Below are 24,770 nucleotides of genomic sequence, written 5' to 3'. Positions count from 1 at the left end.
AGGACTCGCCCGCCGCCGACGACGCAGAGGGGGCGGAGCCTCGCCGGCGCCGCCACCACCACCACCCGCAGGGCGGCTCGTCGTCCAAGCAGGGGAGGCACGGCGGCAGCAAGCTCAGCGACCAGTCGGAGAGCAGCGACCTGGACGACATCAGCACGCCGAGCGGCAGCGACCTGGAGACCACGTCGGGCTCGGAGCTGGAGAGCGAGCCGGAGAGCGAGCGGGAGCGGGACAGTGGCAAGGGCGGGGCCCCGAGGAAGGCGGGCGGCGGCGGCGACGGCGAGCCCCCCCAGAGGAAGGTCGCGGGGTTCCAGAGCCCCGGCGGTCTGGCGGTCGGCGGTAGCGCCAAGGACTTCCTTGGGGGGCCGGCCCTGTTCCCGCCCTCCTCACTGGACGAGCACACGGCCGTGTCCGGCGCCGTCAGCGACTCCATAAAGGCCATCGCCTCCATCGCCGAGAAGTACTTTGGCTCCGCCGGCCTGGCCAGCCTGCAGGACAAGCAGGTGGGGGCGCTGCCGTACCCCTCCATGTTCCCCCTGCCCTTCCTCCCCGCCTTCTCCTCGCCCATGTACCCCTTCCCCCCCGAGAGGGACCTCCGCCCCCCCGGCCCCAAGGCCGAGCCGCCGCCCCCCCCGTCCCAGCCCGAGAAGGGGCAGAGCAGGACCTCTGAGTCGCCCTTCGACCTCACCACCAGGCGCAAGGACGAGAAGCCCCCCGCGCCCCCCTCCGCCGCGCCCCCGCCCCCCACCGAGCCTGGGGCCTCGCTCTCCGCCAACCAGGACCAGCCGCTGGACCTGAGCATGGGCGGCGCCAGGGCCCGCGGGGGGCCCAGGGCCAGGGTGGACGAAGGGCCCAAGGTCAACAGCCTGTTTGGAGAAGACAAGGCGGGGGCGGAGCTACCCAAGGCCGACGCCTCCTCCCTGCAGCACGCCAGGCCCGCCCCTTTCTTCATGGATCCTATTTACAGGTACTGTGATCTCCAGTACTAAAACACGCCCCCGCTAACAGCACCTTCTCCTCTCGTATAATGATCAAGCTATTACACAGTAGTAACTATGTTATATTATGTGTGAGAGTCAACACTATGTTCTATGTAGTTCTGAACATCAGTTCTGTCCAGACGTTGAGTGTGACAGGTTTCCTGTAGTGTGCATGTAAGAACTGAACGAATTCTAATATCAGCAGGGTTGAGAAGAGGAAGATGGTGGATCCGTTCGAGGCTCTGAAGGACAAGTACATGCGTCCGGCGCCTGGCTTCCTCTTCCATCCTCAGGTGGGTTGGGTCTGCGCCGTGTCAGCATTCCTCTCAGCAGGGAACAGCCTGGCCCGGTTCTGAGGCCCGGTTCTGATACCCTCCTCTCAGCAGGGAACAGCCTGGCCCGGTTCTGAGGCCCGGTTCTTAGGCCCTCCTCTCAGCAGGGAACAGCCTGGCCCGGTTCTGAGGCCCGGTTTAGAGACCCTCCTCTCAGCAGGGAACAGCCTGGCCCGGTTCTGAGGCCCGGTTCAGAGACCCTCCTCTCAGCAGGGAACAGCCTGGCCCGGTTCTGAGGCCCGGTTCTGAGGCCCTCCTTTCATTAGGGAACAGCCTGGCCCGGTTCTGAGGCCCTCCTCTCTGAGGCCCAGACAGGGTACAGCAGTCCCATCTGGACCCAGGTGGTCTGTCCTGGTTCTTGTCACAGCGGGTCCAGGGTGGTCTGGCCCGGTTCTGAGGCCCAGACAGAGTGCCGGGATCCCAGCTGGTCCAGTACAGAGCGCTGGGCTCCAGATGGGTCCGGTAGAGAGCGCTGGTCCAGTAGAGAGCGTTATGGCCGGTAGAGAGCGCTGGTCCAGTAGAGAGCGTTGGTCCAGTAGAGAGCGCTGGTCTGGTAGAGAGCGTTGGTCTGGTAGAGAGCGTTGGTCTGGTAGAGAGCGCTGGTCCAGTAGAGAGCGCTGGTCTGGTAGAGAGCGCTGGTCTGGTAGAGAGCGTTGGTCCAGTAGAGAGCGCTGGTCCGGTAGAGAGCGCTGGTCTGGTAGAGAGCGTTGGTCCAGTAGAGAGCGCTGGTCCAGTAGAGAGCGTTGGTCCAGTAGAGAGCGTTGGTCCAGTAGAGAGCGCTGGTCCGGTAGAGAGCGCTGGTCCGGTAGAGAGCGTTGGTCCAGTAGAGAGCGTTGGTCCAGTAGAGAGCGCTGGTCCAGTAGAGAGCGTTGGTCCAGTAGAGAGCGTTGGTCCAGTAGAGAGCGCTGGTCCAGTAGAGAGCGTTGGTCCAGTAGAGAGCGTTGGTCCAGTAGAGAGCGCTGGTCCGGTAGAGAGCGCTGGTCTGGTAGAGAGCGTTGGTCCAGTAGAGAGCGCTGGTCCAGTAGAGAACGCTGGTCCGGTAGAGAGCGCTGGTCCGGTAGAGAGCGCTGGTCCAGTAGAGAGCGCTGGTCTGGTAGAGAGCGCTGGTCTGGTAGAGAGCGTTGGTCCAGTAGAGAGCGCTGGTCCAGTAGAGAACGCTGGTCCGGTAGAGAGCGTTGGTCCAGTAGAGAGCGCTGGTCCAGTAGAGAGCGTTGGTCCAGTAGAGAGCGCTGGTCTGGTAGAGAGCGCTGGTCCGGTAGAGAGCGTTGGTCCAGTAGAGAGCGCTGGTCTGGTAGAGAGCGCTGGTCCGGTAGAGAGCGCTGGTCCGGTAGAGAGCGCTGGTCCAGTAGAGAGCGTTGGTCCAGTAGAGAGCGCTGGTCTGGTAGAGAGCGCTGGTCCAGTAGAGAGCGTTGGTCCAGTAGAGAGCGCTGGTCCAGTAGAGAGCGCTGGTCCAGTAGAGAGCGTTGGTCCGGTAGAGAGCGCTGGTCCAGTAGAGAGCGCTGGTCTGGTAGAGAGCGTTGGTCCAGTAGAGAGCGCTGGTCCAGTAGAGAGCGCTGGTCCAGTAGAGAGCGTTGGTCCAGTAGAGAGCGCTGGTCCAGTAGAGAGCGCTGGTCCAGTAGAGAGCGCTGGTCTGGTAGAGAGCGCTGGTCCGGTAGAGAGCGTTGGTCCAGTAGAGAGCGCTGGTCTGGTAGAGAGTGCTGGTCCAGTAGAGAGCGTTGGTCCAGTAGAGAGCGTTGGTCCAGTAGAGAGCGCTGGTCTGGTAGAGAGCGTTGGTCTGGTAGAGAGTGCTGGTCCAGTAGAGAGCGTTGGTCCAGTAGAGAGCGCTGGTCTGGTAGAGAGTGCTGGTCCAGTAGAGAGCGTTGGTCCAGTAGAGAGCGTTGGTCCAGTAGAGAGCGCTGGTCTGGTAGAGAGCGTTGGGCCTGTTCTCAGCTATCTGAACCAGATGTGGCAGAATGAAAAAGCACATCCTTGCATATGTGTGTTTGACTACAATATAAAAAATGATATGCTCTTAAAGTTCTGGATTTTTGCCCCCGGCCTCTGTACTCCTGTCGTTACTGTGTGACTCAGTGTGTGACTCAGTGTGTGTGTGTGTGTGTGTGTGTGTGTGTGTGTGTGTGTGTGTGTGTGTGTGTGTGTGTTGACATGCGTTGACGTGCGTGCGTCCAGTCTTCAGGGCGAGAACGGTAGGATGGAAAGTGAAAACAGCACTTTCTCAAGCCCGGACTTTTTTTTACTGGCTGTTTCAGGAATGGTTTTTACTGCCTGTTTCAGGAATGGTTTTTACTGGCTGTTTCGGACGGTTGATTTATGTCCCGTTTCCTCCCTCTGTGAACTAGAGGCTGGCCTCGCGGCCGGCTCCCCCAGTTTAATAAGCTGTCCTATCAGGGAGAACAGCTACAGCGTTGAGGCGGCCATCTTTATTGCTTTATGACGTCTGGACAGATCAATCATTCCCAGGCTCTCTGGCCCGGGGCCTTTCTAAGACGTTAGTCGCCGGTCACCTGACCGTGTCCTAACGCGCACCTCCCTGGCCGTGTGTATCCAGTCAGAATGTGCTGATTTACGCTCTGCTTCCTGCTTCCTGGTTCTGACGGCTGTTCTCCCTCTGTCCCCGCCCCCTCAGTTCCGGATGCCGGACCAGCGGACCTGGGTGAGTTCCTGCATGTGCCCCTTTCACATACACAGTGCATTCTGGGTGATCTGACCGCGATCAGACTGTGCTTGACCACATGACAGTACAGGTGTAAAGGCACCTAAGACTGAGGACAGATTGTGATCTGATCAGCCTGACCCCCTGCAGAGGTGGTCAGGGATGCGTCGTGACCTCGTTGAACACAAGTTCAAACGCAATTGCGTTTGTCAATCCACACACAACAGCTGCCCGGGTGTAAACACATCAAGTGGAGGATGTGACGGGGGGTAGTTTGAGCCGGACAGAACGATCAGATCTCAATCATATCTCAGTGTGAACGCTGGAGACGCATAGTAATACCAGGTGTAAATCTAATCAGGTTAAATCATATCTAGATACCGTCGGGATACCAGACACATTCTAATGCTACCTGTGTGTGCTACAGTACATCCCCACTATAACAACCCATATCTCTCAGCACCGACGCTGCTTTGGCCAATCACCAGCTATCACTGACCTGACATCAACCAATCACCAGCTATCACTGACCTGACATCAACCAATCACCAGCTATCACTGACCTGACATCAACCAATCACCAGCTATCACTGACCTGACATCAACCAATCACCAGCTATCACTGACCTGACATCAACCAATCACCAGCTATCACTGACCTGACATCAACCAATCAACTTCTATCACTGACCTGACATCAACCAATCACCAGCTATCACTGACCTGACATCAACCAATCACCAGCCGACAATGAGAAAATGGTTTTTGGTAGAGCTTCCTAAGTTTTTTTGTACAGCAATGAGAAAGTGTTTTTGTTGGAGCTTCGAAGTTTTTTTGCGATCTAGTTGAGTTGATTATGGTCCAAACAAGCAGGCCAGTTGAGGCGTGTTGGGCTGGAGAGGCGTTACTCTGGCGAGGGGGATTTCCAGAGCAGCTAAAGCGCTCGTCTAGCAGCGCTGCTGGGGTGTTTGCTTATTTGGAGAGCTGAGCCTGCTGGAATGGGCATGGGGGGGGGGGGGGGGCTGCTCTGCATCAGCGAGAGGGTAAACAGTCACTGAGGGACCTGCTGAGGGGCGCAGGGGGGAGGGGGGGGGGGGGTTCCTCCCCCAGGACATCTGGTTCCTGATAAAGATCAACAATTGAGAAATGCATCTCGCTAATGAAGCCGCTCTCCGGCATCACTGACATCTGAAGATAACTAATCAAGCAGCGGCCCGCTGAGACACTACGGCAACAAGCAAGTTCACAGACACACGGAGGGGGGGGGGGGGTCTGGTTCAAGGGGGGTCTGGTTTGGGGGGGGTCTGGTCTGGGGGGGGGTCTGGTTCTGAGGGGGGGGTCTGGTTCTGAGGGGGGGTCTGGTTCTGAGGGGAGGTGGGGGGTGTATCTGAAGAGTGGTGTTCCATCCCGTCTCACTCTCGGCTGCGTCTCCGGTAACGTTAAGCGGTGAACGCCGCCAGGCTCCCGAGACGCTGCTGCCGCTCCGTCTGGCGCGGACACCAGATCGCTCGCCACAGAACCGCCCCGGACGCCAGCGCAGGGGAGGAGGATGGGAGGGGGGAGGGGAGGGGGGGGGGCGTGAGAAGGGCCCGGTGGGAGCGTGGCCCTGGCGGGCGCCATGGCGGACAGGGTGGGCCGGCCTCATCAGCCCCCCCCGACGACAGAGGGAAATACCCGGGGCAGCTTTAGGGGTAGCTAATGCTCCAGAGTTACAGCAGGGAAAACAAACCCAGCTACACCCTGCGGGCGCAGAAAGACCCCGAAACACAGATCGCACATTCACAAGAAATATGGAAGCGTTTCTCCCCGTCTCTGCGTGCACCCACCCCCCCCCCCCCCCCCCCACCCCCCCTCCCGGTCTGATTCACGAAGCCCTGATATTCCTAATCAAACGGACCTGACACCCCACATCCTCCTGAGCCGGAACGCCGGCGCTCCGGCAGGAACTTTACACTCGGCCGTCACTCCTAATCAGGCCTTCCCCACGCCACGGCGTTCATCATCCATCAACCACCACTCTGGCTCCTCCCTCCCTCCCTCTCTCTCCCCTTCTCTCTCTCCCTCCCTCTCTCTTTCTCCCCCTCGCTCTCTCTCTCTTTCTTTCTCTCTCTCCCTCTCTCGCTCTCTCCCTCTCTCTTTCTCCCTCTCTCTTTCTCCCTCTCTCTTCCTCCCTCCCTCTCTCTCTCTCCCTCTTCTCTCCTGTTTTCTTTCCCTCATTTCCTGTTCTCTCTCTCTATCCCCCTCTCCCCCCCTCCCTCTCTCTCCCTCCCTCTCTCTCTCTCAGTGTGATAGTGACAGGGTTGTAGAGTGAGATGGAGAGAGTCAGGTCTGAGCCTGCAGATCACCACTGATTTGTCGCCTTATTGAAATAAGACGAAGAAACACCCAGAAAATTCAATACACGCAAAATAATGCAAATTTGTGGCCCCTTTATAAAAATAAAAAAGCCTCCTGTGTGAGATGGTCTGACAGGCCCTGAGGCCTGCTGGGACCCCCCCCGCGCCCCCCCCCCTCCCCCAGCACAGCGATATCATTATTATCCGTGTCTGGCCCTTGATCAGTAATGTCAACATCTTTCATATTGACGAATGTGCTGTCTGCCCACATTGTGCACAGAATGGTTTACAGCCCAGCAGTGGACATGAATCACTCCCCTGCCCCACACACACACACGCACACCCACACACACACCGAACACACACGCACACACACTGCACACACAGACACGCACACACACACACGCACGCACGCACCTGCACACACACACACACACAGGCACACATGTGCACACACACGTGCACACACACACACAGCACACAGACACACACGTGCGCACACACACAGCACACACACACAGACACACACACATGCATACACACACATCCACATTATAAGCACATATATTCTCTCCCTCTCTCACACACACACACTCACATACACACACTCTCACACACACACACACACACACACACACACACACACACACAAACAATGTTACAGAACAACAAGTACACATTCTCTCTCTGATCACACACAGTGCTGGTAATTAATCAGCTATGACCACCGGGTTGCACACTCTCTCTCACATACACACACAAACACACACACATGCACACACACACACACCATCTGACAAGTACATGTATCTCCGCTCTCCTCCAAGGATTCCAGGCATTTTGATGCAAATGTAAGCCTTCATATGATTGGCTGCAGTCCATGCTCTTGTAGGTGTGTGTGTGTGTGTGTGTGTGTGAGAGAGAGAGAGAGAGAGAGAGAGAGAGAGAGAGAGAGAGTATGAGACATTGTTTAGAGACTGCCTGACCTGACCTTCACTGACTATGTTTTGTGGCACTGATTTTAAAATCATAATTTGACACTCATGACTCATCCTTGTCACCTGCAGTCTGTCTGTATCTCTGTGACCACTGATCTCTCTCTCCCTCTCTCTTTCCCTCTCCCTCTCTCCTTCTCTCTCTCTCCCCCTCTCTCTACCCTCTCTCTCTCTATCTCTCTCTCTCCTCTCTCTCCCTCTCCGCCCCCCCTCGCTCTCTCTCTCTCTCTCCCTCTCTCCCTCTCTCCCCCCCCCCCTCTCTCCCCTCCTCTCTCTCTCTCTCTCTCTCTCTCTCTCCTCAGATGTCAGCCATAGAGACCATGGCAGAGAAGCTGGAGACGTTTGGTTCTCTGAAGGCGGAGTCAGGTGACCTCATGCGCTCTGTGCCGTCCATGTTTGACTTCCGAGCCCCGCCCACGGCCCTCCCGGACACGCTGCTGCGCAAGGGCAAGGAGCGCTACACCTGCAGGTAGCCACGCCCCCTCCGCCGCCTCTGAGCAGCGCTCCCATCCCTGTGTGACTGCGTGTGCGTGTGCTCTCTCTGCATCTCATACACTGTGTTGGTGTTTACACATATCACACACTAATCACACACACAGCACAGGAACTTACACACGTACTAACACGGTAAAAAGATCTTTATTTTCGGGACTTGATCCACGTCCTGTTGGCCCGTACGTCCTGTTGGCCCGTCCTTACTGTGTGAGGGTACGCAGAGTTCTATACTTGCTTTTAACCACGCGTACGCTTACCCAAGATGGCCACCGCGCGTCTCCAGGTTCCTCTGGAGCACTGGTTGTGATTGGCTGTGCAGGTTCTCAGAAATGAACGGCCAAATACATGCTTGTCTGCGCGTCCACATTCTTAAACAGCAGCGCAAAGGTTCGCTGGCAAGACCACATAATCACAAGCTCTCCTGCTCAACAGATACTGTGGGAAAATATTCCCTCGGTCCGCCAACCTGACGCGACACCTTCGGACTCACACAGGAGAGCAGCCATACAGGTGAGACTCACACACACACACACACACACACACACAGGAGAGCAGCCATACAGGTGAGACTCACACACACACACAGGAGAGCAGCCATACAGGTGAGACTCACACACACACACACACACACACACACACACACACACAGGAGAGCAGCCATACAGGTGAGACTCACACACACACACACACACACACACACACACACACACACACACACACACGCACACAGGAGAGCAGCCATACAGGTGAGACTCACACACACACACAGGAGAGCAGCCATACAGGTGAGACTCACACACACACACACACACACACACACACACACACACACAGGAGAGCAGCCATACAGGTGAGACTCACACACACACACACACACACACACACACACACACAGGAGAGCAGCCATACAGGTGAGACTCACACACACACACACACACACACACACAGGAGAGCAGCCATACAGGTGAGACTCACACACACACACACACACACACACACACACACACACACAGGAGAGCAGCCGTACAGGTGAGACTCACACACACTCACCTGTCATCACATAAACACACACTCACCTGTCCTCACATAGACACACAAGTACAACTACACACTCACCTGTCATCACACAGACACACAAGTACAGCTTCACTGCTGCTCTGTCACACAGACACACAGAGGTGACAGCAGTGTTGGCACAGACCAATGAGTGTGAGAATAAACAAATACATCTGGTAGTCCTGTTGGATCGTTGTGTGTGTGTGTGCGTGCGTGTGTGTGTGTGTGTGTGCGTGCGTGCGTGTGTGCGTGTGTGCGTGTGTGTGTGTGTCCTCATGTACTGAGCATACCCAGCCTTAAAAGGCGTGCGGTGTGCTGTGGGCAGTAGGATCTGGGAGTGAGAGTCTCTGACAGGATCACCCCCCCCCTCGCGCCCGCGTCTCGGCCCATGAGCACAGACAATCCAGCGCCCTGCGCCCCCCTGACCGCTCTCCAGGGCTCCGGTCACCTGTGATCACCCCCCTCACCGGTCACCTGTGGCCGCGGGGGAGACCGGCCGAGACGTCCGCACACAGAAACGCACACAAACACTCCGCTGTAGCGTGTACACAACAAGCGTGGACACACACACACACTCACACACACTCACACACACACACACACACACACACACACACACACTCGTGCGCAATGAATTCTCCATGACAGCCCTTATTTGTCGGGCCAACATTGCGACATGGTTTTTCCCAGGGCATTCCAGTATGTTCTATACCCTACAACCCTGGAACGATTATCACACTGATAAATAATTTGCCTGATGAAAAATGGCGTCCGTCGCCGGGGTGACAGGAGGGGGCGTGATGTCGGGGTGGGGGTCGTGAAAAATTGGGGTGATGAGGAACGCGGGCAGATGTCCAGGCCCCGGCAGATGGAGTCATTCCTCTTCTCTGTGTGTGTGTGTGTGTGTGTGTGTGTGTGTGTGTGTGTGTGTGTGTGTGTGTGTGTGTGTGTGTGTGTGTGTGTGTGTGTGTGTGTGAGAGGGGCAGACAGGGCTCCTCCCCCCTGGTGGGACAGACTCAACTGCGCATGCTGGAATGCTATTAATGAGCGCAGCGGTTTATTGCGGTGTTTTGGGAAGATAACGCGCCCTCCCAAGGGAGAGGCCAATCAGACCGGCTAATTCCAGCAGGAGAAAAGATGTAATCATCTTGTATAATTTTGCATGGAGAAACTTGGCGTTGGCTGTAATGTCAGAGGGGCTAGAGCACTTTTAGTTGCGTGCCTGTTTTGTGAGAAAAGAAGGAGATTTAATTGCGCGCTGGCCGGAGATAAGAGAGACAGAGTCGTTTCACCTTGAACAACCTCCTCCATCACAGAGGAGAGGGGAACCGCCGGCCTCTGGGCGTGTGTGTGTGTGTGTGTGTGTGTGTGTGTGTGTGTGTGTGTGTGTGTGTGTGTGTGTGTTCCTCCATAGCGCCATACACTCAGAGTATGAGAATATTTCTGTTTTCATTTTTTGTTTTTGACCTTTGGTGTAAGTACTGCGAGCTCTCCTTCAGCGTTCACTCCAACCTCTCCTTGTCTCCTTGTCTCCTTGTCTCCTCGCCTCCTCAGGTGTAAGTACTGCGACCGCTCCTTCAGCATCTCGTCCAACCTGCAGCGTCACATCAGGAACATCCACAACAAAGAGAAGCCCTTCAAGTGTCACCTGTGTGACCGCTGCTTCGGCCAGCAGACCAACCTGGACCGCCACCTGAAGAAACACGAGAACGGAAACCTGTCAGGTTAGCCCCACGCCCCGATCCACACACCCTCAACATTGCTGAGTCTACCAGGATATACCTCACACACCCTCAACACCGCTGAGTCTACCAGGATATACCTCACACACCCTCAACACCGCTGAGTCTACCAGGATATACCTCACACACCCTCAACACAGCTGAGTCTACCAGGATATACCTCACACACCCTCAACACCGCTGAGTCTACCAGGATATACCTCACACACCCTCAACACCGCTGATTCAGCCAGGTTTTCCAGTAGCGCAGCTGCTGCACCAGCACAGTCAGGCTGAATTACCTCAGTAAATCCTCCAGCTGTATTGCGTATAGAGTGTAATATGATTAACTTATGGTTCAAACATTTGAGAAGCTAAGAAATGAGGTGGAATAAATCTGCCTGTCGCTCTGCAACAACACAATATCATTGTGACTGTTTCTCCCAGTGAGCTGCTGTCGCAGCACAAATCACACACGTCGGTGGAATGATACGCTGGCTCCGTCCTGCCGGGACTCACTGAATCACCGCCGGGACAAGCAGCACCTGGCCAGCCTGCCGTAAACCTCCCCGCCGGAGGTGTCTGCTTAATCAGATATAGTCCTTCTATTAAATCACGCAGTGGAACGCGGCCGCGGAACAGCGCTCAGAGTTCCAGAATGCTACATTCCGCTCCCCTCAGAAGTCTCAGCACGTTTGACTAGGCCGTGTTCTGCCAGAGTCTGTCTGAGGGGTTCTCATCCCTAGAACCTGTCTGAGTGGTTCTCTTCCATAGAACCTGTCTGAGGGGTTCTCTTCTCTAGAACCTGTCTGAGGGGTTCTCATCCCTAGAACCTGTCTGATGGGTTCTCTTCCATAGAACCTGTCTGAGGGGTTCTCATCCCTAGAACCTGTCTGAGGGGTTCTCATCCTTAGAACCTGTCTAAGAGGTTCTCATCCCTAGAACCTGTCTAAGAGGTTCTCATCCCTAGAGCCTGTCTAAGAGGTTCTCATCCCTAGAGCCTGTCTAAGAGGTTCTCATCCTTAGAGCCTGTCTAAGAGGTTCTCATTCCTAGAACCTGTCTGAGGGGTTCTCTTCCCTAGAACCTGTCTAATGGGCTCTCATCCCTAGACCCTGTCTAAGAGGTTCTCATCCCTAGAACCTGTCTAAGAGGTTCTCATCCCTAGAGCCTGTCTAAGAGGATCTCATCCCTAGAGCCTGTCTAAGAGGTTCTCATCCCTAGAGCCTGTCTAAGAGGTTCTCATCCCTAGAGCCTGTCTAAGAGGTTCTCATCCTTAGAGACTGTCTCAGAGGTTCTCATCCCTAGAGCCTGTCTAAGAGGTTCTCATCCCTAGAGCCTGTCTAAGAGGTTCTCATCCCTAGAGCCTGTCTAAGAGGTTCTCATCCCTAGAGCCTGTCTAATAGGTTCTCATCCCTAGAGCCTGTCTAAGAGGTTCTCTCATCCCCTAGAGGTTCCCCCGCGCACCATTCCCATGTTGTCGTGGTGATGAGAGTGTTGTTGTTGTCCTGCAGGCACGGCCATGTTGTGGTGGTGATGAGAGTGTTGTTGTTGTTGTTGTTGTCCTGCAGGCACGGCCATGTCGTCCCCTCGGTCGGAACTGGACAGCAGCAGCGCCATACTGGACGACAAAGAGGACTCCTACTTCAACGAAATACGAAACTTTATTGGCAACACAGGCCAGAACCAGCCATCGCCCAACCATTCTGAGGAAGGGTATGTGTCACTTTTTGTTTGTTAATTGGTGTGTGTGTGTGTGTGTGTGTGTGTGTGTGTGTGTGTGTGTGTGTGTGTGTGTGTGTGTGTGTGTGTGTGCATAATGAGTATACTGTATGTTGGCTGTATCTTTGTGGCCGCAATCCTCACAACCTGCAATACACACTACCATCATTGTTTTGTTCCATAGCATACAGACACACAAGTGTCCACATACACACACACATACACACACGCACACACGCACGCGCACGCACGCACGCACGTACTGTACACACGTACACACACACATGTGAACATGAGGCTGCCTGTGTGTAATTCTCCAGCCGATATTGGGGGCTGGGAGCTCAGATGATTATAAACACACAGCAGTGGCCACAGCTTCAGCTCCGCCTGGCACCTCTCAGCCCCGGGCCCTTCTGATGCTCTTCAGACCATTAATGACCACGTCCCCAGGGGGGTTCTGGGTTAAAAAAAAAAACAGCAATCATCACTGACATTCTGGATAATTACAACATTTGGAAACGTGCAGAGGCTGGTTTTAACTGTTGACTTTTGGCCGCGCATGTGAACAGATATCAGTGTGCAGTCAGATGATTATGCAAATGCATTCCTGAGAGCGTGATGGTGGACGATAGCGGGGCTAGTGGTCTGCACAGGTCAGTCTGTTCACCCCCGCCTCAGAGAGAGAGAGGGAGAGACTGGGGGAGCAGAGGGAGAGAGAGAGAGAGAGAGAGAGAGGGAGAGAGAGATGGAGATAGAGGGAGAGAGAGAGGGAGAGAGAGAGATGGAGAGATAGAGGGAGAGAGAGATGAGAGAGAGGGAGAGAGAGAGATGGAGAGATAGAGGGAGAGAGAGAGATGGAGAGATAGAGGGAGAGAGAGATGAGATAGAGGGAGAGAGAGAGATGGAGAGATAGAGGGAGAGAGAGAGATGGAGAGATAGAGGGAGAGAGAGAGTGAGAGAGAGAGGGAGAGAGAGAGGGGGAGAGAGAGAGAGAGAGAGGGAGGGAGAGAGAGGTGCAGCCCTGAGAAGAAGCCCACATCTGGAGCCAACATGTCTGCCTACAGGAAGAGGGTAGAGAAGGTGGGGTCAGAGGGTCGCTCCGTGTTTCCTTTCAAAGTGCTGAGCTCCTGACTCCTTCTGATAGATACTTTATCCCCAGCAAATTACCACGTTTGAAAGCATAATTAGCGAATCTGTTTTCTTAATCACAGAGCTTTCTCCCTCTCCCAGAGCTGGTCCGTCTGCAGATCTCTGATCTGGGAAGGGCCCGCATGCAGAGAGAGAGCAGAGAGAGAGAGACCAGAGAGAGAGAGAGAGCAGAGAGAGAGACACGTTCTCAGAGTACATGTACATGTAGGGACTCAGAGTACATGTACAAGTCCTAGTCTAAGATTTTACTCAAGTAGGAGTAAAGAGTTACCTAATAAAAACGTTGTTTTTAAAATGTTTGCATTACTTTCAAGAAAAAAAACGTATACAACTTACATTCATTTTATTCCCTAACTTTCCCGCTGGGCACATGGTGTAGGAAGGAACACAGTATGATTAAAGCCTTTGACCTGTTCAGCATCAGGCTGACGGAGCCAGTGAACTGAGAACGAGTCATAAGGTCCTTTTCGCCTGTTTTAAGTGAACTGGGGAGCAGTTGGCTGGGATTTTTGCACATATACAGTATGTGAACGCTCCAAACGAACTCAGACCCGTCTGGACTAATCCAACTCAGACCCCCTGCTGGTACGGTTCTCATCACTGCCTTGAGAAGGCCAAGCTCTCCCGGCTCATCTGATATCACCATGTTCTGGTTTGTTTTTGGCCGGTTTGGCCCTCAAGGCTTATCATACACAGCTCAGGACAAACAACACTGGCATGCTCCCAAAACACATAACTTTATATTCTGAAGAGGAGTCGGCTACTGGACTCTAGAGATGCACGACATATTGGCAATCATACCGGTAGCAGCCGATGTTAGTCATTTTTTTATATATCGGTATCCGTCCGATGTGCAAAACAGGGTCGATATGAACAGCCGATAATTATTTCTGTCAAGCTGCTGCTGTGTGTTGTTGTTGAGAGGAAATAATGTGGTAAATCTATGATTTATCGGCTTTTCCGAATGTTTTGTAATAGAAACAGTGTTTCCATGTGTTTTTCAGTACTGTATGTATAACATTTGATTATCATAGACATTTGTTTTTATACAGAACATATCGACATTGGTAAATATCGGTTATTGGCCATGACAGCAATGTTATTATCTTATCTGTATCAGCCAAAATGTTCATATCGGTGCATCCCTACTGGACTCCTTTTCACCATCATTTAGAGCAGTAAAGGTGTGAGGAGTGACCTGAGAGTGTGTCTCTGAGAGTGTGTGACTGAGAGTGTGTGTCTGAGAGTGTGTGTCTCTGAGAGTGTGTCTCTGAGAGTGTGTGTCTGAGAGTGTGTCTCTGAGAGTGTGTGACTGAGAGTGTGTGTCTGAGAGTGTGTGTCTGAGAGTGTGTCTGAGAGTGTGTGTCTCTGAGAGTGTGTCTGAGAGTGTGTCTGAGAGTGTGTGTCTGAGAGTGTGTCTGAGAGTGTGTGTCTCTGAGAGTGTGTCTGAGAGTGTGTGTCTCTGAGAGTGTGTGTCTGAGAGTGTGTGTCTCTGAGAGTGTGTCTGAGAGTGTGTCTGAGAGTGTGTGTCTCTGAGAGTGTGTCTGAGAGTGTGTCTGAGAGTGTGTGTCTGAGAGTGTGTGTCTCTGAGAGTGTGTGTCTGAGAGTGTGTCTGAGAGTGTGTGTCTCTGAGAGTGTGTGTCTGAGAGTGTGTGTCTCTGAGAGTGTGTCTCTGAGAGTGTGTGTCTGAGAGTGTGTGTCTGAGAGTGTGTCTGAGAGTGTGTGTCTGAGAGTGTGTGTCTCTGAGTGTGTGTGTCTCTGAGTGTGTGTGTGTCTGAGAGTGTGTCTGAGAGTGTGTGTCTGAGAGTGTGTCTGAGAGTGTGTGTCTGAGAGTGTGTGTCTCTGAGAGTGTGTGTCTCTGAGTGTCTCTGAGTGTGTGTTTCTGAGAGTGTGTGTCTGAGAGTGTGTCTGAGAGTGTGTGTCTGAGAGTGTGTGTCTCTGAGAGTGTGTGTCTGAGAGTGTGTGTCTCTGAGAGTGTGTGTCTCTGAGTGTCTCTGAGTGTCTCTGAGTGTGTGTTTCTGAGAGTGTGTGTCTGAGAGTGTGTGTCTGAGAGTGTGTGTCTCTGAGAGTGTGTGTCTGAGAGTGTGTCTGAGAGTGTGTCTCTGAGTGTGTGTCTCTGAGAGTGTGTGTCTGAGAGTGTGTCTCTGAGTGTGTGTCTCTGAGAGTGTGTGTCTGAGAGTGTGTCTGAGAGTGTGTGTCTGAGAGTGTGTCTCTGAGAGTGTGTGTCTGAGAGTGTGTGTCTGAGAGTGTGTCTGAGAGTGTGTGTCTGAGAGTGTGTGTCTGAGAGTGTCTGAGAGTGTGTGTCTCTGAGAGTGTGTGTCTCTGAGAGTGTGTCTCTGAGAGTGTGTGTCTCTGAGAGTGTGTCTCTGAGAGTGTGTGTCTCTGAGTGTCTCTGAGAGTGTGTGTGTCTGAGAGTGTGTCTGAGAGTGTGTGTCTGAGAGTGTGTCTCTGAGTGTGTGTCTCTGAGAGTGTGTGTCTGAGAGTGTGTCTCTGAGAGAGTGTGTCTCTGAGAGTGTGTGTCTCTGAGAGTGTATCTCTGAGAGTGTGTGTCTCTGAGAGTGTGTGTCTGAGAGTGTGTGTCTGAGAGTGTGTGTCTGAGAGTGTGTGTCTCTGAGAGTGTGTCTGAGAGTGTGTCTCTGAGAGTGTGTCTCTGAGAGTGTCTCTGAGAGTGTGTCTGAAAGTGTGTGTCTCTGAGAGTGTATCTGAGAGTGTGTGTCTGAGAGTGTGTGTCTCTGAGAGTGTATCTGAGAGTGTGTGTCTCTGAGAGTGTATCTGAGAGTGTGTGTCTCTGAGAGTGTATCTGAGAGTGTGTGTCTCTGAGAGTGTATCTGAGAGTGTGTGTCTCTGAGAGTGTATCTGAGAGTGTGTCTGAGAGTGTGTGTCTCTGAGAGTGTGTGTCTCTGAGAGTGTGTGTCTCTGAGAGTGTATCTGAGAGTGTGTGTCTCTGAGAGTGTGTGTCTCTGAGAGTGTATCTGAGAGTGTGTGTCTCTGAGAGTGTGTCTCTGAGAGTGTGTCTTGATCATGGGACAGACAGAGCTCTGCATTTGGACTATGAAAAAGCATTTGTCATCATCATTGTCAAAATTAATAAATTGGAGAAATCATCTAATCCCAGATGAGGCTGTTGAGGTCGTCTTGGCTGCTCACGTCAAATGAGTTAGGTTCTAGAAAAGAACAAGTGTGAATGTCAAGTGGACTGAGCTCCCGTTAGAGCTGAAGTGGACCAGAAAGAGATCTGAATCCTCCTTCAAGAGAAGGGACAGGGGGAATGCAAACAGAAGTGTGTTCCCATTGTGTTCCACGTTGGTTGAGACCATAAAGTGTCTATTGTACTCTGTACTTAAAGGTATAATATGTAATATGTGGATTATTTCCCCCATCTAGTGTCTAAAGATAATAACTGCAACAACACAACGTATTTGCTGCCAAAACACCAGATAATGCACTGTTTCACTTAGAGGCCGACCGATTAACAGTCACCGATATATCGGTACCCGATATGGCCTCATTTGGTCATTTCGGGTCATATCGGTAAAATGTCTTCCGATACACGCCGATAGGAAAAATAAAATGTATGCAAAAAGTACATGTCTTGGGTCTGTTAAACCCTAGTGTAATGCTTTATTTTACACTACTTACAATACTATTTAGCTGCTAGCCTGCTACTATATTTATTTTATTTTTGTTTATATGCCTAACTGTGATGCCAATGGTGCTGGTATTGTTGTGCCTGTGTCACTCCACTTCCACTACTCCTTTTCTTAAGTTTTGAATAAACTTAAAGTCATTGGTTTAAGAAAGCAGCTGTCTCTGTACTACTGTCACTGGGACTGTACCTTTGCATAATCATATCGGTGCAAAATCTTTGCACAATCCACACAGAAAAAGGCCAGTTTTCATTCCAGCTCAAAAATTCACTATATCGGCTGTATATCGGTTATCAGTGATTTTCCCCGCTGTATAATCGGTTATCGGTATCGGTCACAAAAATCCCTATCAGTCGGGCTCTAGTTTCAGTCATACTGTGATAAGATCTTCACTCCGAGAGGAACATAACGTTACACTAATCAGTAATCACAAACAAGTATATCAGAGTGCCATTTAATACGTTATGTTAGATGCTGCAGTGTGGAGATAACGTTAGGTCTGGCTATGCAGATTCCAAGAAAGATAACGATAGCTAGTTAGCTAGCTTACCGGTCTAGTAGAAAAGTAGCCATGTCATCATGCGACTTTATCCCATGAAACTCCATAAACTCCGTCCAACGAGCAAAGGCTGGCCCGATATTTATCCGACTTTTGCTCCTTCTTCGGTCACTGAGCTTTTGAGATTCGTATCGCACGGTTCACCGGAGCTCAGGCGGAGAAGCAGGACGACAAAACTCTGCCATTTTACCAAACGTTTAGCTGAAAAGAGTGAGCGGAAGTGGACGGAAAAGCTGCCATTTTATAGTCACACACACTTGATGCTACCCAACATCTATAATGCTGCTAATTCATGAAAGTATAATGTTAGCTGGCTACTGCTAATCTCACAGTGGTGAAGCTAGAATAGTACCTGGCAACCCAGCGCGCAGTACCAACGCTGTAATACTATTGGCTGGTATGATATCAACAGAGTGTCATTGTCGGGCTGTCAAAATTGCATAATGTAATCATTTCAGACAAAATATTCTTTTTTATGAAAAAGCAATACTTTTACTCTCCAGCCTTCGCAAAGCCCTATGGATTTATTATTTTTGAAAAAATGTTTATTTTAATCCACATATTACATATTATACCTTTAAGTGCAGTTGACAAATACCTCAGGTACTTTATATATTCAAGTAAAAGTAAAAGTGAGTTTCTTGAGTCAAATAACAAAAATTTTTTTTTAAAAGTCTGAAGAAAAAACACCCAACTACAGTTATTTAAATAAATGTAATCTGTGACTTCCCCCACTGCCTGACTGCCCCCAGTCCCATAATCCCCCCTGGTTAACGTAAGAAAGGCCGCAGATCGCCAAGTCAGCTCTTCCCTTCCAAACACCTCATGTCCTGTTTGTAAGGGAGCTCTAATCTACCAGGTGATTTTGTTGATGCGGATCGTTTTCTCCACTTCCCTCGTCTCTTGTCCCTTTCTCCTCTCTCTCTCTCTCTCTCTCTTCTCATCCCTCTCTCTCCCTCTCCATTTCTCCGGGCCCTTTGTGATAGAAATGGCATTTTTGGGAGCTGACGAAAGACGTCCCAGAGTGTAATTAGTGAATCAGTCTTAATGCGGTTCCAGATGATTTACCAAATGGCGGTTTCCTGTGGCGCTGTGTCGGCGGGCAGATTAAGGGCCGGGCTGAGTTTGGATAGCTGGCCCTCCTCTCCGTGGGGACGCCGGGGGGGGGGGGTGGTTTGGATAGCTGGCCCTCCTCTCTGGGGGGGGGGGGGGGGGGGGGGTTGGCAGCGGCTCTCATAACTCTCTCATAATGGGGCTGTCAGCTAAATATTTTGCCTATTAGATGGATACAAGATAGTAGGAAAATAAACAGGCGGAGGAGAGGCAGCGCGGCCCCCGCCAGCTAAGTGGCACAGCGATCAGCTGGGTGCGCCGGGGCCCCCGCCCCGGGGCCCCCTCCTCTCCCCCACCCCGGCCATGATGAACGGGACTCCTCTTTTCCCCGGTCACCCGGTGAAACGTGAGAGTAGCCGGTGGGTGGAGCTCCCTGACCATCCCTCCGAGGGGGGGAGGGGGTCCCTACTGGCGCAACGGTCAGCCGGTCCGCCTCGCCGGCCTGGGAGAGCTTGTTGAACGCGGGTTGGAATCCCGCCCCCTTAACGTGGGTCACACCCCCGCCCCTCCACCAACCTCTCCCTCCCCTCCCAACCCTCCCCTCTGAACACAGGCAGACCGGGCCTGAACGCGTCTGAACGCCGTGCGTGTCGTCTGTCCGCAGGTTGAACGGCGGCGGGCCCTTCGAGGAGGAGAAGCCGCCGCTGGCGAGCCGCCACACGCCCGACCCGGAGGAGGAGGAAGGGGAGGAGCTCGGCCCTGACGAGGACGAGGAGGAGGAGGAGGAGGGGGAGGGGGAGGAGCGTAGCGACTCCGCCGGGAAACCGGGGGACGAAGCCCTCCCTAGCAACCTAGACGATGACATCATACAAGATGACCTAGACTTTGACGGACCGAACGACTTACAACTAAACTGTAACACCTCCCCGGGGAGGTAAGCTCACACACGTACTGAGCAGTCCCAAACGCACGCTACCACTATACCTGCAGGCTAGTGTGACTCCGTACTGACTCTGCTGTGATTGGCCGCCTCCCCAGATACGAGGAGGAGGAGGAGGAGGAGCCGAGCGGTTACTCTGCGCTGGATCACATGCATCACTTTTCAGACATGCAGAAGATGGAGGACGGCGAGTTCAGCGACGGGATCGCCCCCGGCCTGCCCGAGGCCGCCAAACAGCCTCTCTACAGGAAGTCCAAGTCCCAGGTAAGATGGCGTGCAGGTGTGTGTGTGTGTGTGTGTGTGTCAGGGCCGGCTCTAGACTTTTGGAGGACCTAGGCAAACTTTTCTGTGGAGGCCCCCTTTCAAGATAAGCCACACCCACCATCAAGCAATAAAGACTGAGGCGCCATCGTCCCATCGTCATGTGACGTTACGCCATCAGCAGCAGCAATGACACACTGGAACATGTCACATCCGGCTGGGGCTGCAGCCAATCAGATCAATCTATTTCTGGGGGACGGTGGGGGCATCTCCAAAATCTGTGATTTTGATTGGTTGTATGATCACTGGCACGTACAGTACCGTATCCAATGACAATGTTAACACACACAAAAAAAAGGTTTTGCGAGGGATGGAGGCCCCAGACATTCGCCTATTCCTCCTATAGGAGACATTGGCCCTGTGTGTGTGTGCGTGTTTGTGTATACAGGTATGTGTGTGTGTATGTGCTACTTTTCTCAGTAAAAAAAACACAAAAAACATGCTGGTAGATTTCGCTCCTCTGTGTGTGTGTGTGTGTGTGTGTGTGTGTGTGTTTTTGTGTTTTTGTGTTGCGGTCTAACCCCCCCCCCCCCCGCCCCCCTCCTCCAGGCCTACGCCATGATGCTGTCCCTGGCCGACAAGGACACGCTCCACCCCGCCTCCGTCACCTCGGCAACCATGTGGCACAGCCTGGCGCGCGCCGCCGCCGAGTCCAGCGCCATCCAGTCCCTCAGCCACGTATGATCACCCTGACCCCTGACCCCCCGCTGACCCCGATGGCACTGGGAGCCCGCCGGCCGCTGGGCCCGCCGCCCGCCAGAGACTGCTGAGCAGAACGCCTTACACACAAGCAGGGTCACTGTCCTCCCCCAGAACCGCCCGTCCAGACCTGGCCCATACCCGACCCAGACCTTTCCTCCCCCGGAACCGTCCGACCCAGTCCTGACCCAGTCCTGACCCAGACCCGACCCAGACCAGACCCGACCCAGACCTGTCCTCCCCCGGAACCGCCCGACCCAGTCCCGACCCAGACCAGACCCGACCCAGACCTGTCCTCACCCGGAACCGCCCGACCAAGTCCCGACCCAGACCAGACCCGACCCAAACCCGACCCAGACCCGACCCAGACCCGTCCTCCCCCGGAACCACCCAGACCCAACCCGACCCAGACCCGTCCCAGACCAGACCCAACCCAGACCTGTCCTCCCCCAGAACCGCCTGACCCAGTCCCGACCCAGACCTGTCCTCCCCCGGAACCGCCCGACCAAGTCCCGACCCAGACCAGACCCGACCGAGACCCGGCCCAGACCCGTCCTCCCCCGGAACCGCCCGCCCAGACCCGACCCAGACCTGACCCGACCCAGACCTGGCCCAGACCCGGCCCAGATCCGACCCAGACCCGACCTCGACCCAGAACCGACCCAGACCCGACCCAGACCCGGCCCAAACCCGACCCAGACCCGACCCAACCCCCCCTCCACCAGAGCAAACATCCAGTGACCTTAACAACCCATGATTGATTATTGATTACCTTGATTCATATTAGTGACAATGACCATAGCGATGATGATGATGATGATTATGGTGAAAATAATAATGCTGAGTAATAATAGCTGTATTTATTCTGTCAAGTTTCTATGTTTTGCACAGCAAAGGCAGCTGGACAGAGGAAAACATGGACGTGGTGCTCAATGTTATGTCTAGAACATTTTTGTTACCCAATGGGAAGGAGGCGAGAGTTCTGGCCTGTATGTGATTGGTTGTATTTGAGCACCCTGGTCTGACCGTGTTTCATGCGTGTACAGAGTACAGGCCACGCCCTTCTCCTAGAAAGAACGTATCAAGACGTCCCCTTACACCCCTGGAGACACATCCGGCGTTTTTTCATGAACATGTACATACACTGCTCAGATGCTGTGAAGGATGGGGGTTGTAGGCTATTGCAACACGGGTCCAATTTAAATACACCTCTTCACCTGATAGCTCTACAGGCGCATTGAGAACATCATTGATTATTATGGTCGCTAAAGAGGAAAAAAAGACTAATAAAACACAAAAACAGAAAATTGAAAGCAGTACCGAGCAGCGTTCCTAGCGAGCTCGCATAGCTGCGTGTGACTGCCCAATCACAGCACTGTACACAAGTGACCAACTGTTCTCACCTGCAGTCCACGCTGCCCAGCTGTGCTCTCTGTGAAAGGATATATATTATAGATTGTCTTTTTAGAGGAACAGAATCTACCACCATGTTTTTTGTTTTTGTTTTTTACTGAGAAAAGTAGCAAGTGCTAAAGTCTCTGGTCGTTGTTCAGTAAAGGGCCTCTCTTTCCAAACCCCACACTCATCCTAGTTGGCCAACCATATACCACTAAATAGCCTGAACGCTAGTTATTAGCTACTCCATCCTTGTGTCTTTTCATTTTTAGACAATCATGATTTTCGTTTTCATTTTTTGTTGGTTGTTGTTGTTGTTGTTGTTGTTGTTGCTGTTGAATGTTGAGAACTGTATTTATTTCTTGGCAAACGGTAGTTTGTTTACTGAATAGCACTGCTCTGGGCCCCGGCGATTCCTAACGGGGCCCGCTCCACAGTTCAATGGGGGTTTGTAGATGACGTCTGAGTGCCGGATAGTATTAAACCATTCACTCTTTCTGCTCCTAATCACCTGGTTCATCAGTAGATATTCCTTTTTTTTGGGGGGGGGGGGGCGGGGGGGTTTGTATGACAATTTATTGATTCAAATGTAAAAAATGAAAAACGTTATAAAGAATGAACAAATAAAAAAAATGCCAGATAAAATGTCTTCATTAAAGCATGATTGGTCTGATTAGATCTGTACCCGACATTTTCTACGGTTGTCTGCAAGCTTGTGTGACGTTCGGTTCATGTTAATCCTTTGTGCCAAACCTATAAGAAATAACAGATTATATTCATTTATCCTCCCATTTTGAGGGACCAGATTGTTTTTGTTTTTTGTCGTTGTTTTGTTTATAATCCATTTAAAAAAGTAATCAGCAAGTTGAGGTACTTTGTTTTAATGCTTTCTAATGTAACTGTAATGCATTTCCATTCAATACTGTGGGAGGAGCTACTATGAAATAAAGGAATACAATGTGGATTAGTTGGTCACTCTCTGTTACCAGCATGGTGTGGTTTTCACTTCATCTCTCCTCTCTCTCTCTTCCTCCCTCTTTCTTTCTCTCTCCCTCTCTCCCTTCCTCCATCTCCTTCTTTCTCTCACTCTCTCATTCTCACTGTCTTTCTCTCGATCTCTCTTCCTCTCTCCCTGTCTCTATCAATTGCTCTCTCTCCCTTCATCTCTCCCTCCCTCTCCCCCTCTCTCTCTTCCTCCTTCTCCCCCTCCCCCTTTCTCTCTCTCCCTCCTTCTCCCCCTCTCTCTCCTTCTCTCTCTCCCCCTCTCTCTCTCTCCCTCCTTTTCCCCCCTCCCTCTCTCTCTCTCTCTCTCTCTCTCCCAGGCATGTGTCTCTGAGCAGACAGTGACAGAGCGGGGGCCTGGAGTCAGGGAACCACCTGGCTGTTTCTGGTGCTTGTCCCAGGGCCTGGGAGCCGTGGCTCAGCCCCGGTCCTCCTCTCTCCCCGGGCTCTGGCACACAGAGCGGTGGGGGGGGGGGTCTGTGAATGCGGCGGCGGTAGTGGGAGCTGGGACAGGAATGTGTCGTCTTTATTTGGGCCGTTGGGTGAGGGCATGATGGATGAGCTGGAGAGATGTGATGACCTGGCTCATCGCTCAAACGCTCAATGAGAGCGCCGTCTCCCGTCTCCCGTCCCCCCCCCCCCTCTCCCCATCACTGCCAGCCCGTGTGGGCGGACATTGTGACCGGGTAGGGGGGGGGCTCCATTGTCCAGCCGGGTCCCGGTGGTGTGGGGGTCCTCGGGGCCGTGGTGGAGGCCCGTGGTGGAGGCCCCTGGCTCCCAGCTCTCACTACACCGCTCCCAGCAGCTTCATGGATGGGAGTTTCTTGTGTGCGTCCGTCACTCCGTCACTCCGCAGCCTCGGCCGGGCGTCCAGCTTTGATGAGGTCAGGGCGGGCGCTGATGAGGTCAGCCCGGGTCGTCCCGCGTTGATGAGGTCAGCCGGAGCGGTGCGGCCGGGCCTGTAATGGAGTGTGTGGTAGAGGCCGTAGGAGAGGCTGGGCAGGGGGACGGAACGGGGCCGGCCTCTCTCCTCCAGCAGGGCGGCAGGGTCACCACACCCACCCCACCACGCCCCCTGCTGGCCGCATGCCTGCTATTCAGCCAGCTACCCCACTAGTGTACAGCCCCTTCAGAACGACTCAGGCACTCCCTCACCAACACTCCCTCACCAACACTCCCTCACCAACACTCCCTCATCAACACTCCCTCACCAACACTCCCTCACCAACACTCCCTCACCAACACTCCCTCACCAACACTCCCTCATCAACACTCCCTCACCAACACTCCCTCACCAACACTCCCTCATCAACACTCCCTCACCAACACTCCCTCACCAACACTCCCTCCAACAAAAACTCCAAAACACTGAATAAAGCCGTGTGTTTGTGACTGGTGTGGATTTGGAGGGTGAAGGGGGTTGGGCAGCCAACCGCTTGTCTCCATCATGTCATGTGATCAGAGTGGATTAGCATACCGGCGCCGCCCACTTCCTTTGGTCTCACCTCAGTCCGGGCGTTATTGGGTGTGTTATTGGCGCATTAACCCAGAGCTCCGGACGCTGTTTTAACAGTAACCAAACAACAAGCTCAATGATGATCTTATGAAAATAAGAAATAAAGAGAGTGTGTGTTTGTGTGTGTGTGTGTGCGTGCTGTTACCATTTCTGGAGCCGGTTCCTTCATCCAAATGAAGTGTGTGTTAAGCTGGCGGGACC

General features: G+C 53.0%; 1 protein-coding gene across 1 annotated transcript in view; it reads left to right on the top strand.

Moving 5' to 3' along the window:
• mecom (MDS1 and EVI1 complex locus) overlaps nt 1-20,641 on the top strand; it is a gene marked incomplete at both ends in the record, with an annotated part of 198,272 nt that extends 177,631 nt beyond the window's left edge. The window contains 10 exons of the mRNA XM_084444394.1: nt 1-967; nt 1,183-1,273; nt 3,939-3,965; nt 7,599-7,765; nt 8,224-8,301; nt 10,402-10,571; nt 12,138-12,282; nt 19,361-19,630; nt 19,735-19,900; nt 20,507-20,641. The exon at nt 1-967 is cut by the window's left edge and continues 510 nt beyond it. Of these exons, the coding sequence (XP_084300520.1) occupies nt 1-967; nt 1,183-1,273; nt 3,939-3,965; nt 7,599-7,765; nt 8,224-8,301; nt 10,402-10,571; nt 12,138-12,282; nt 19,361-19,630; nt 19,735-19,900; nt 20,507-20,641 (2,216 nt within the window). The remainder of the gene's footprint in view (nt 968-1,182; nt 1,274-3,938; nt 3,966-7,598; nt 7,766-8,223; nt 8,302-10,401; nt 10,572-12,137; nt 12,283-19,360; nt 19,631-19,734; nt 19,901-20,506) is intronic.
• Nucleotides 20,642-24,770: the final 4,129 nt, after the last annotated feature.

Source organism: Borostomias antarcticus, assembly GCF_949987555.1.
Source record: "Borostomias antarcticus genome assembly, chromosome: 1".
NCBI lineage: Eukaryota > Metazoa > Chordata > Actinopteri > Stomiiformes > Stomiidae > Borostomias > Borostomias antarcticus.
This window is presented reverse-complemented; position numbering and strand designations above follow the sequence as displayed.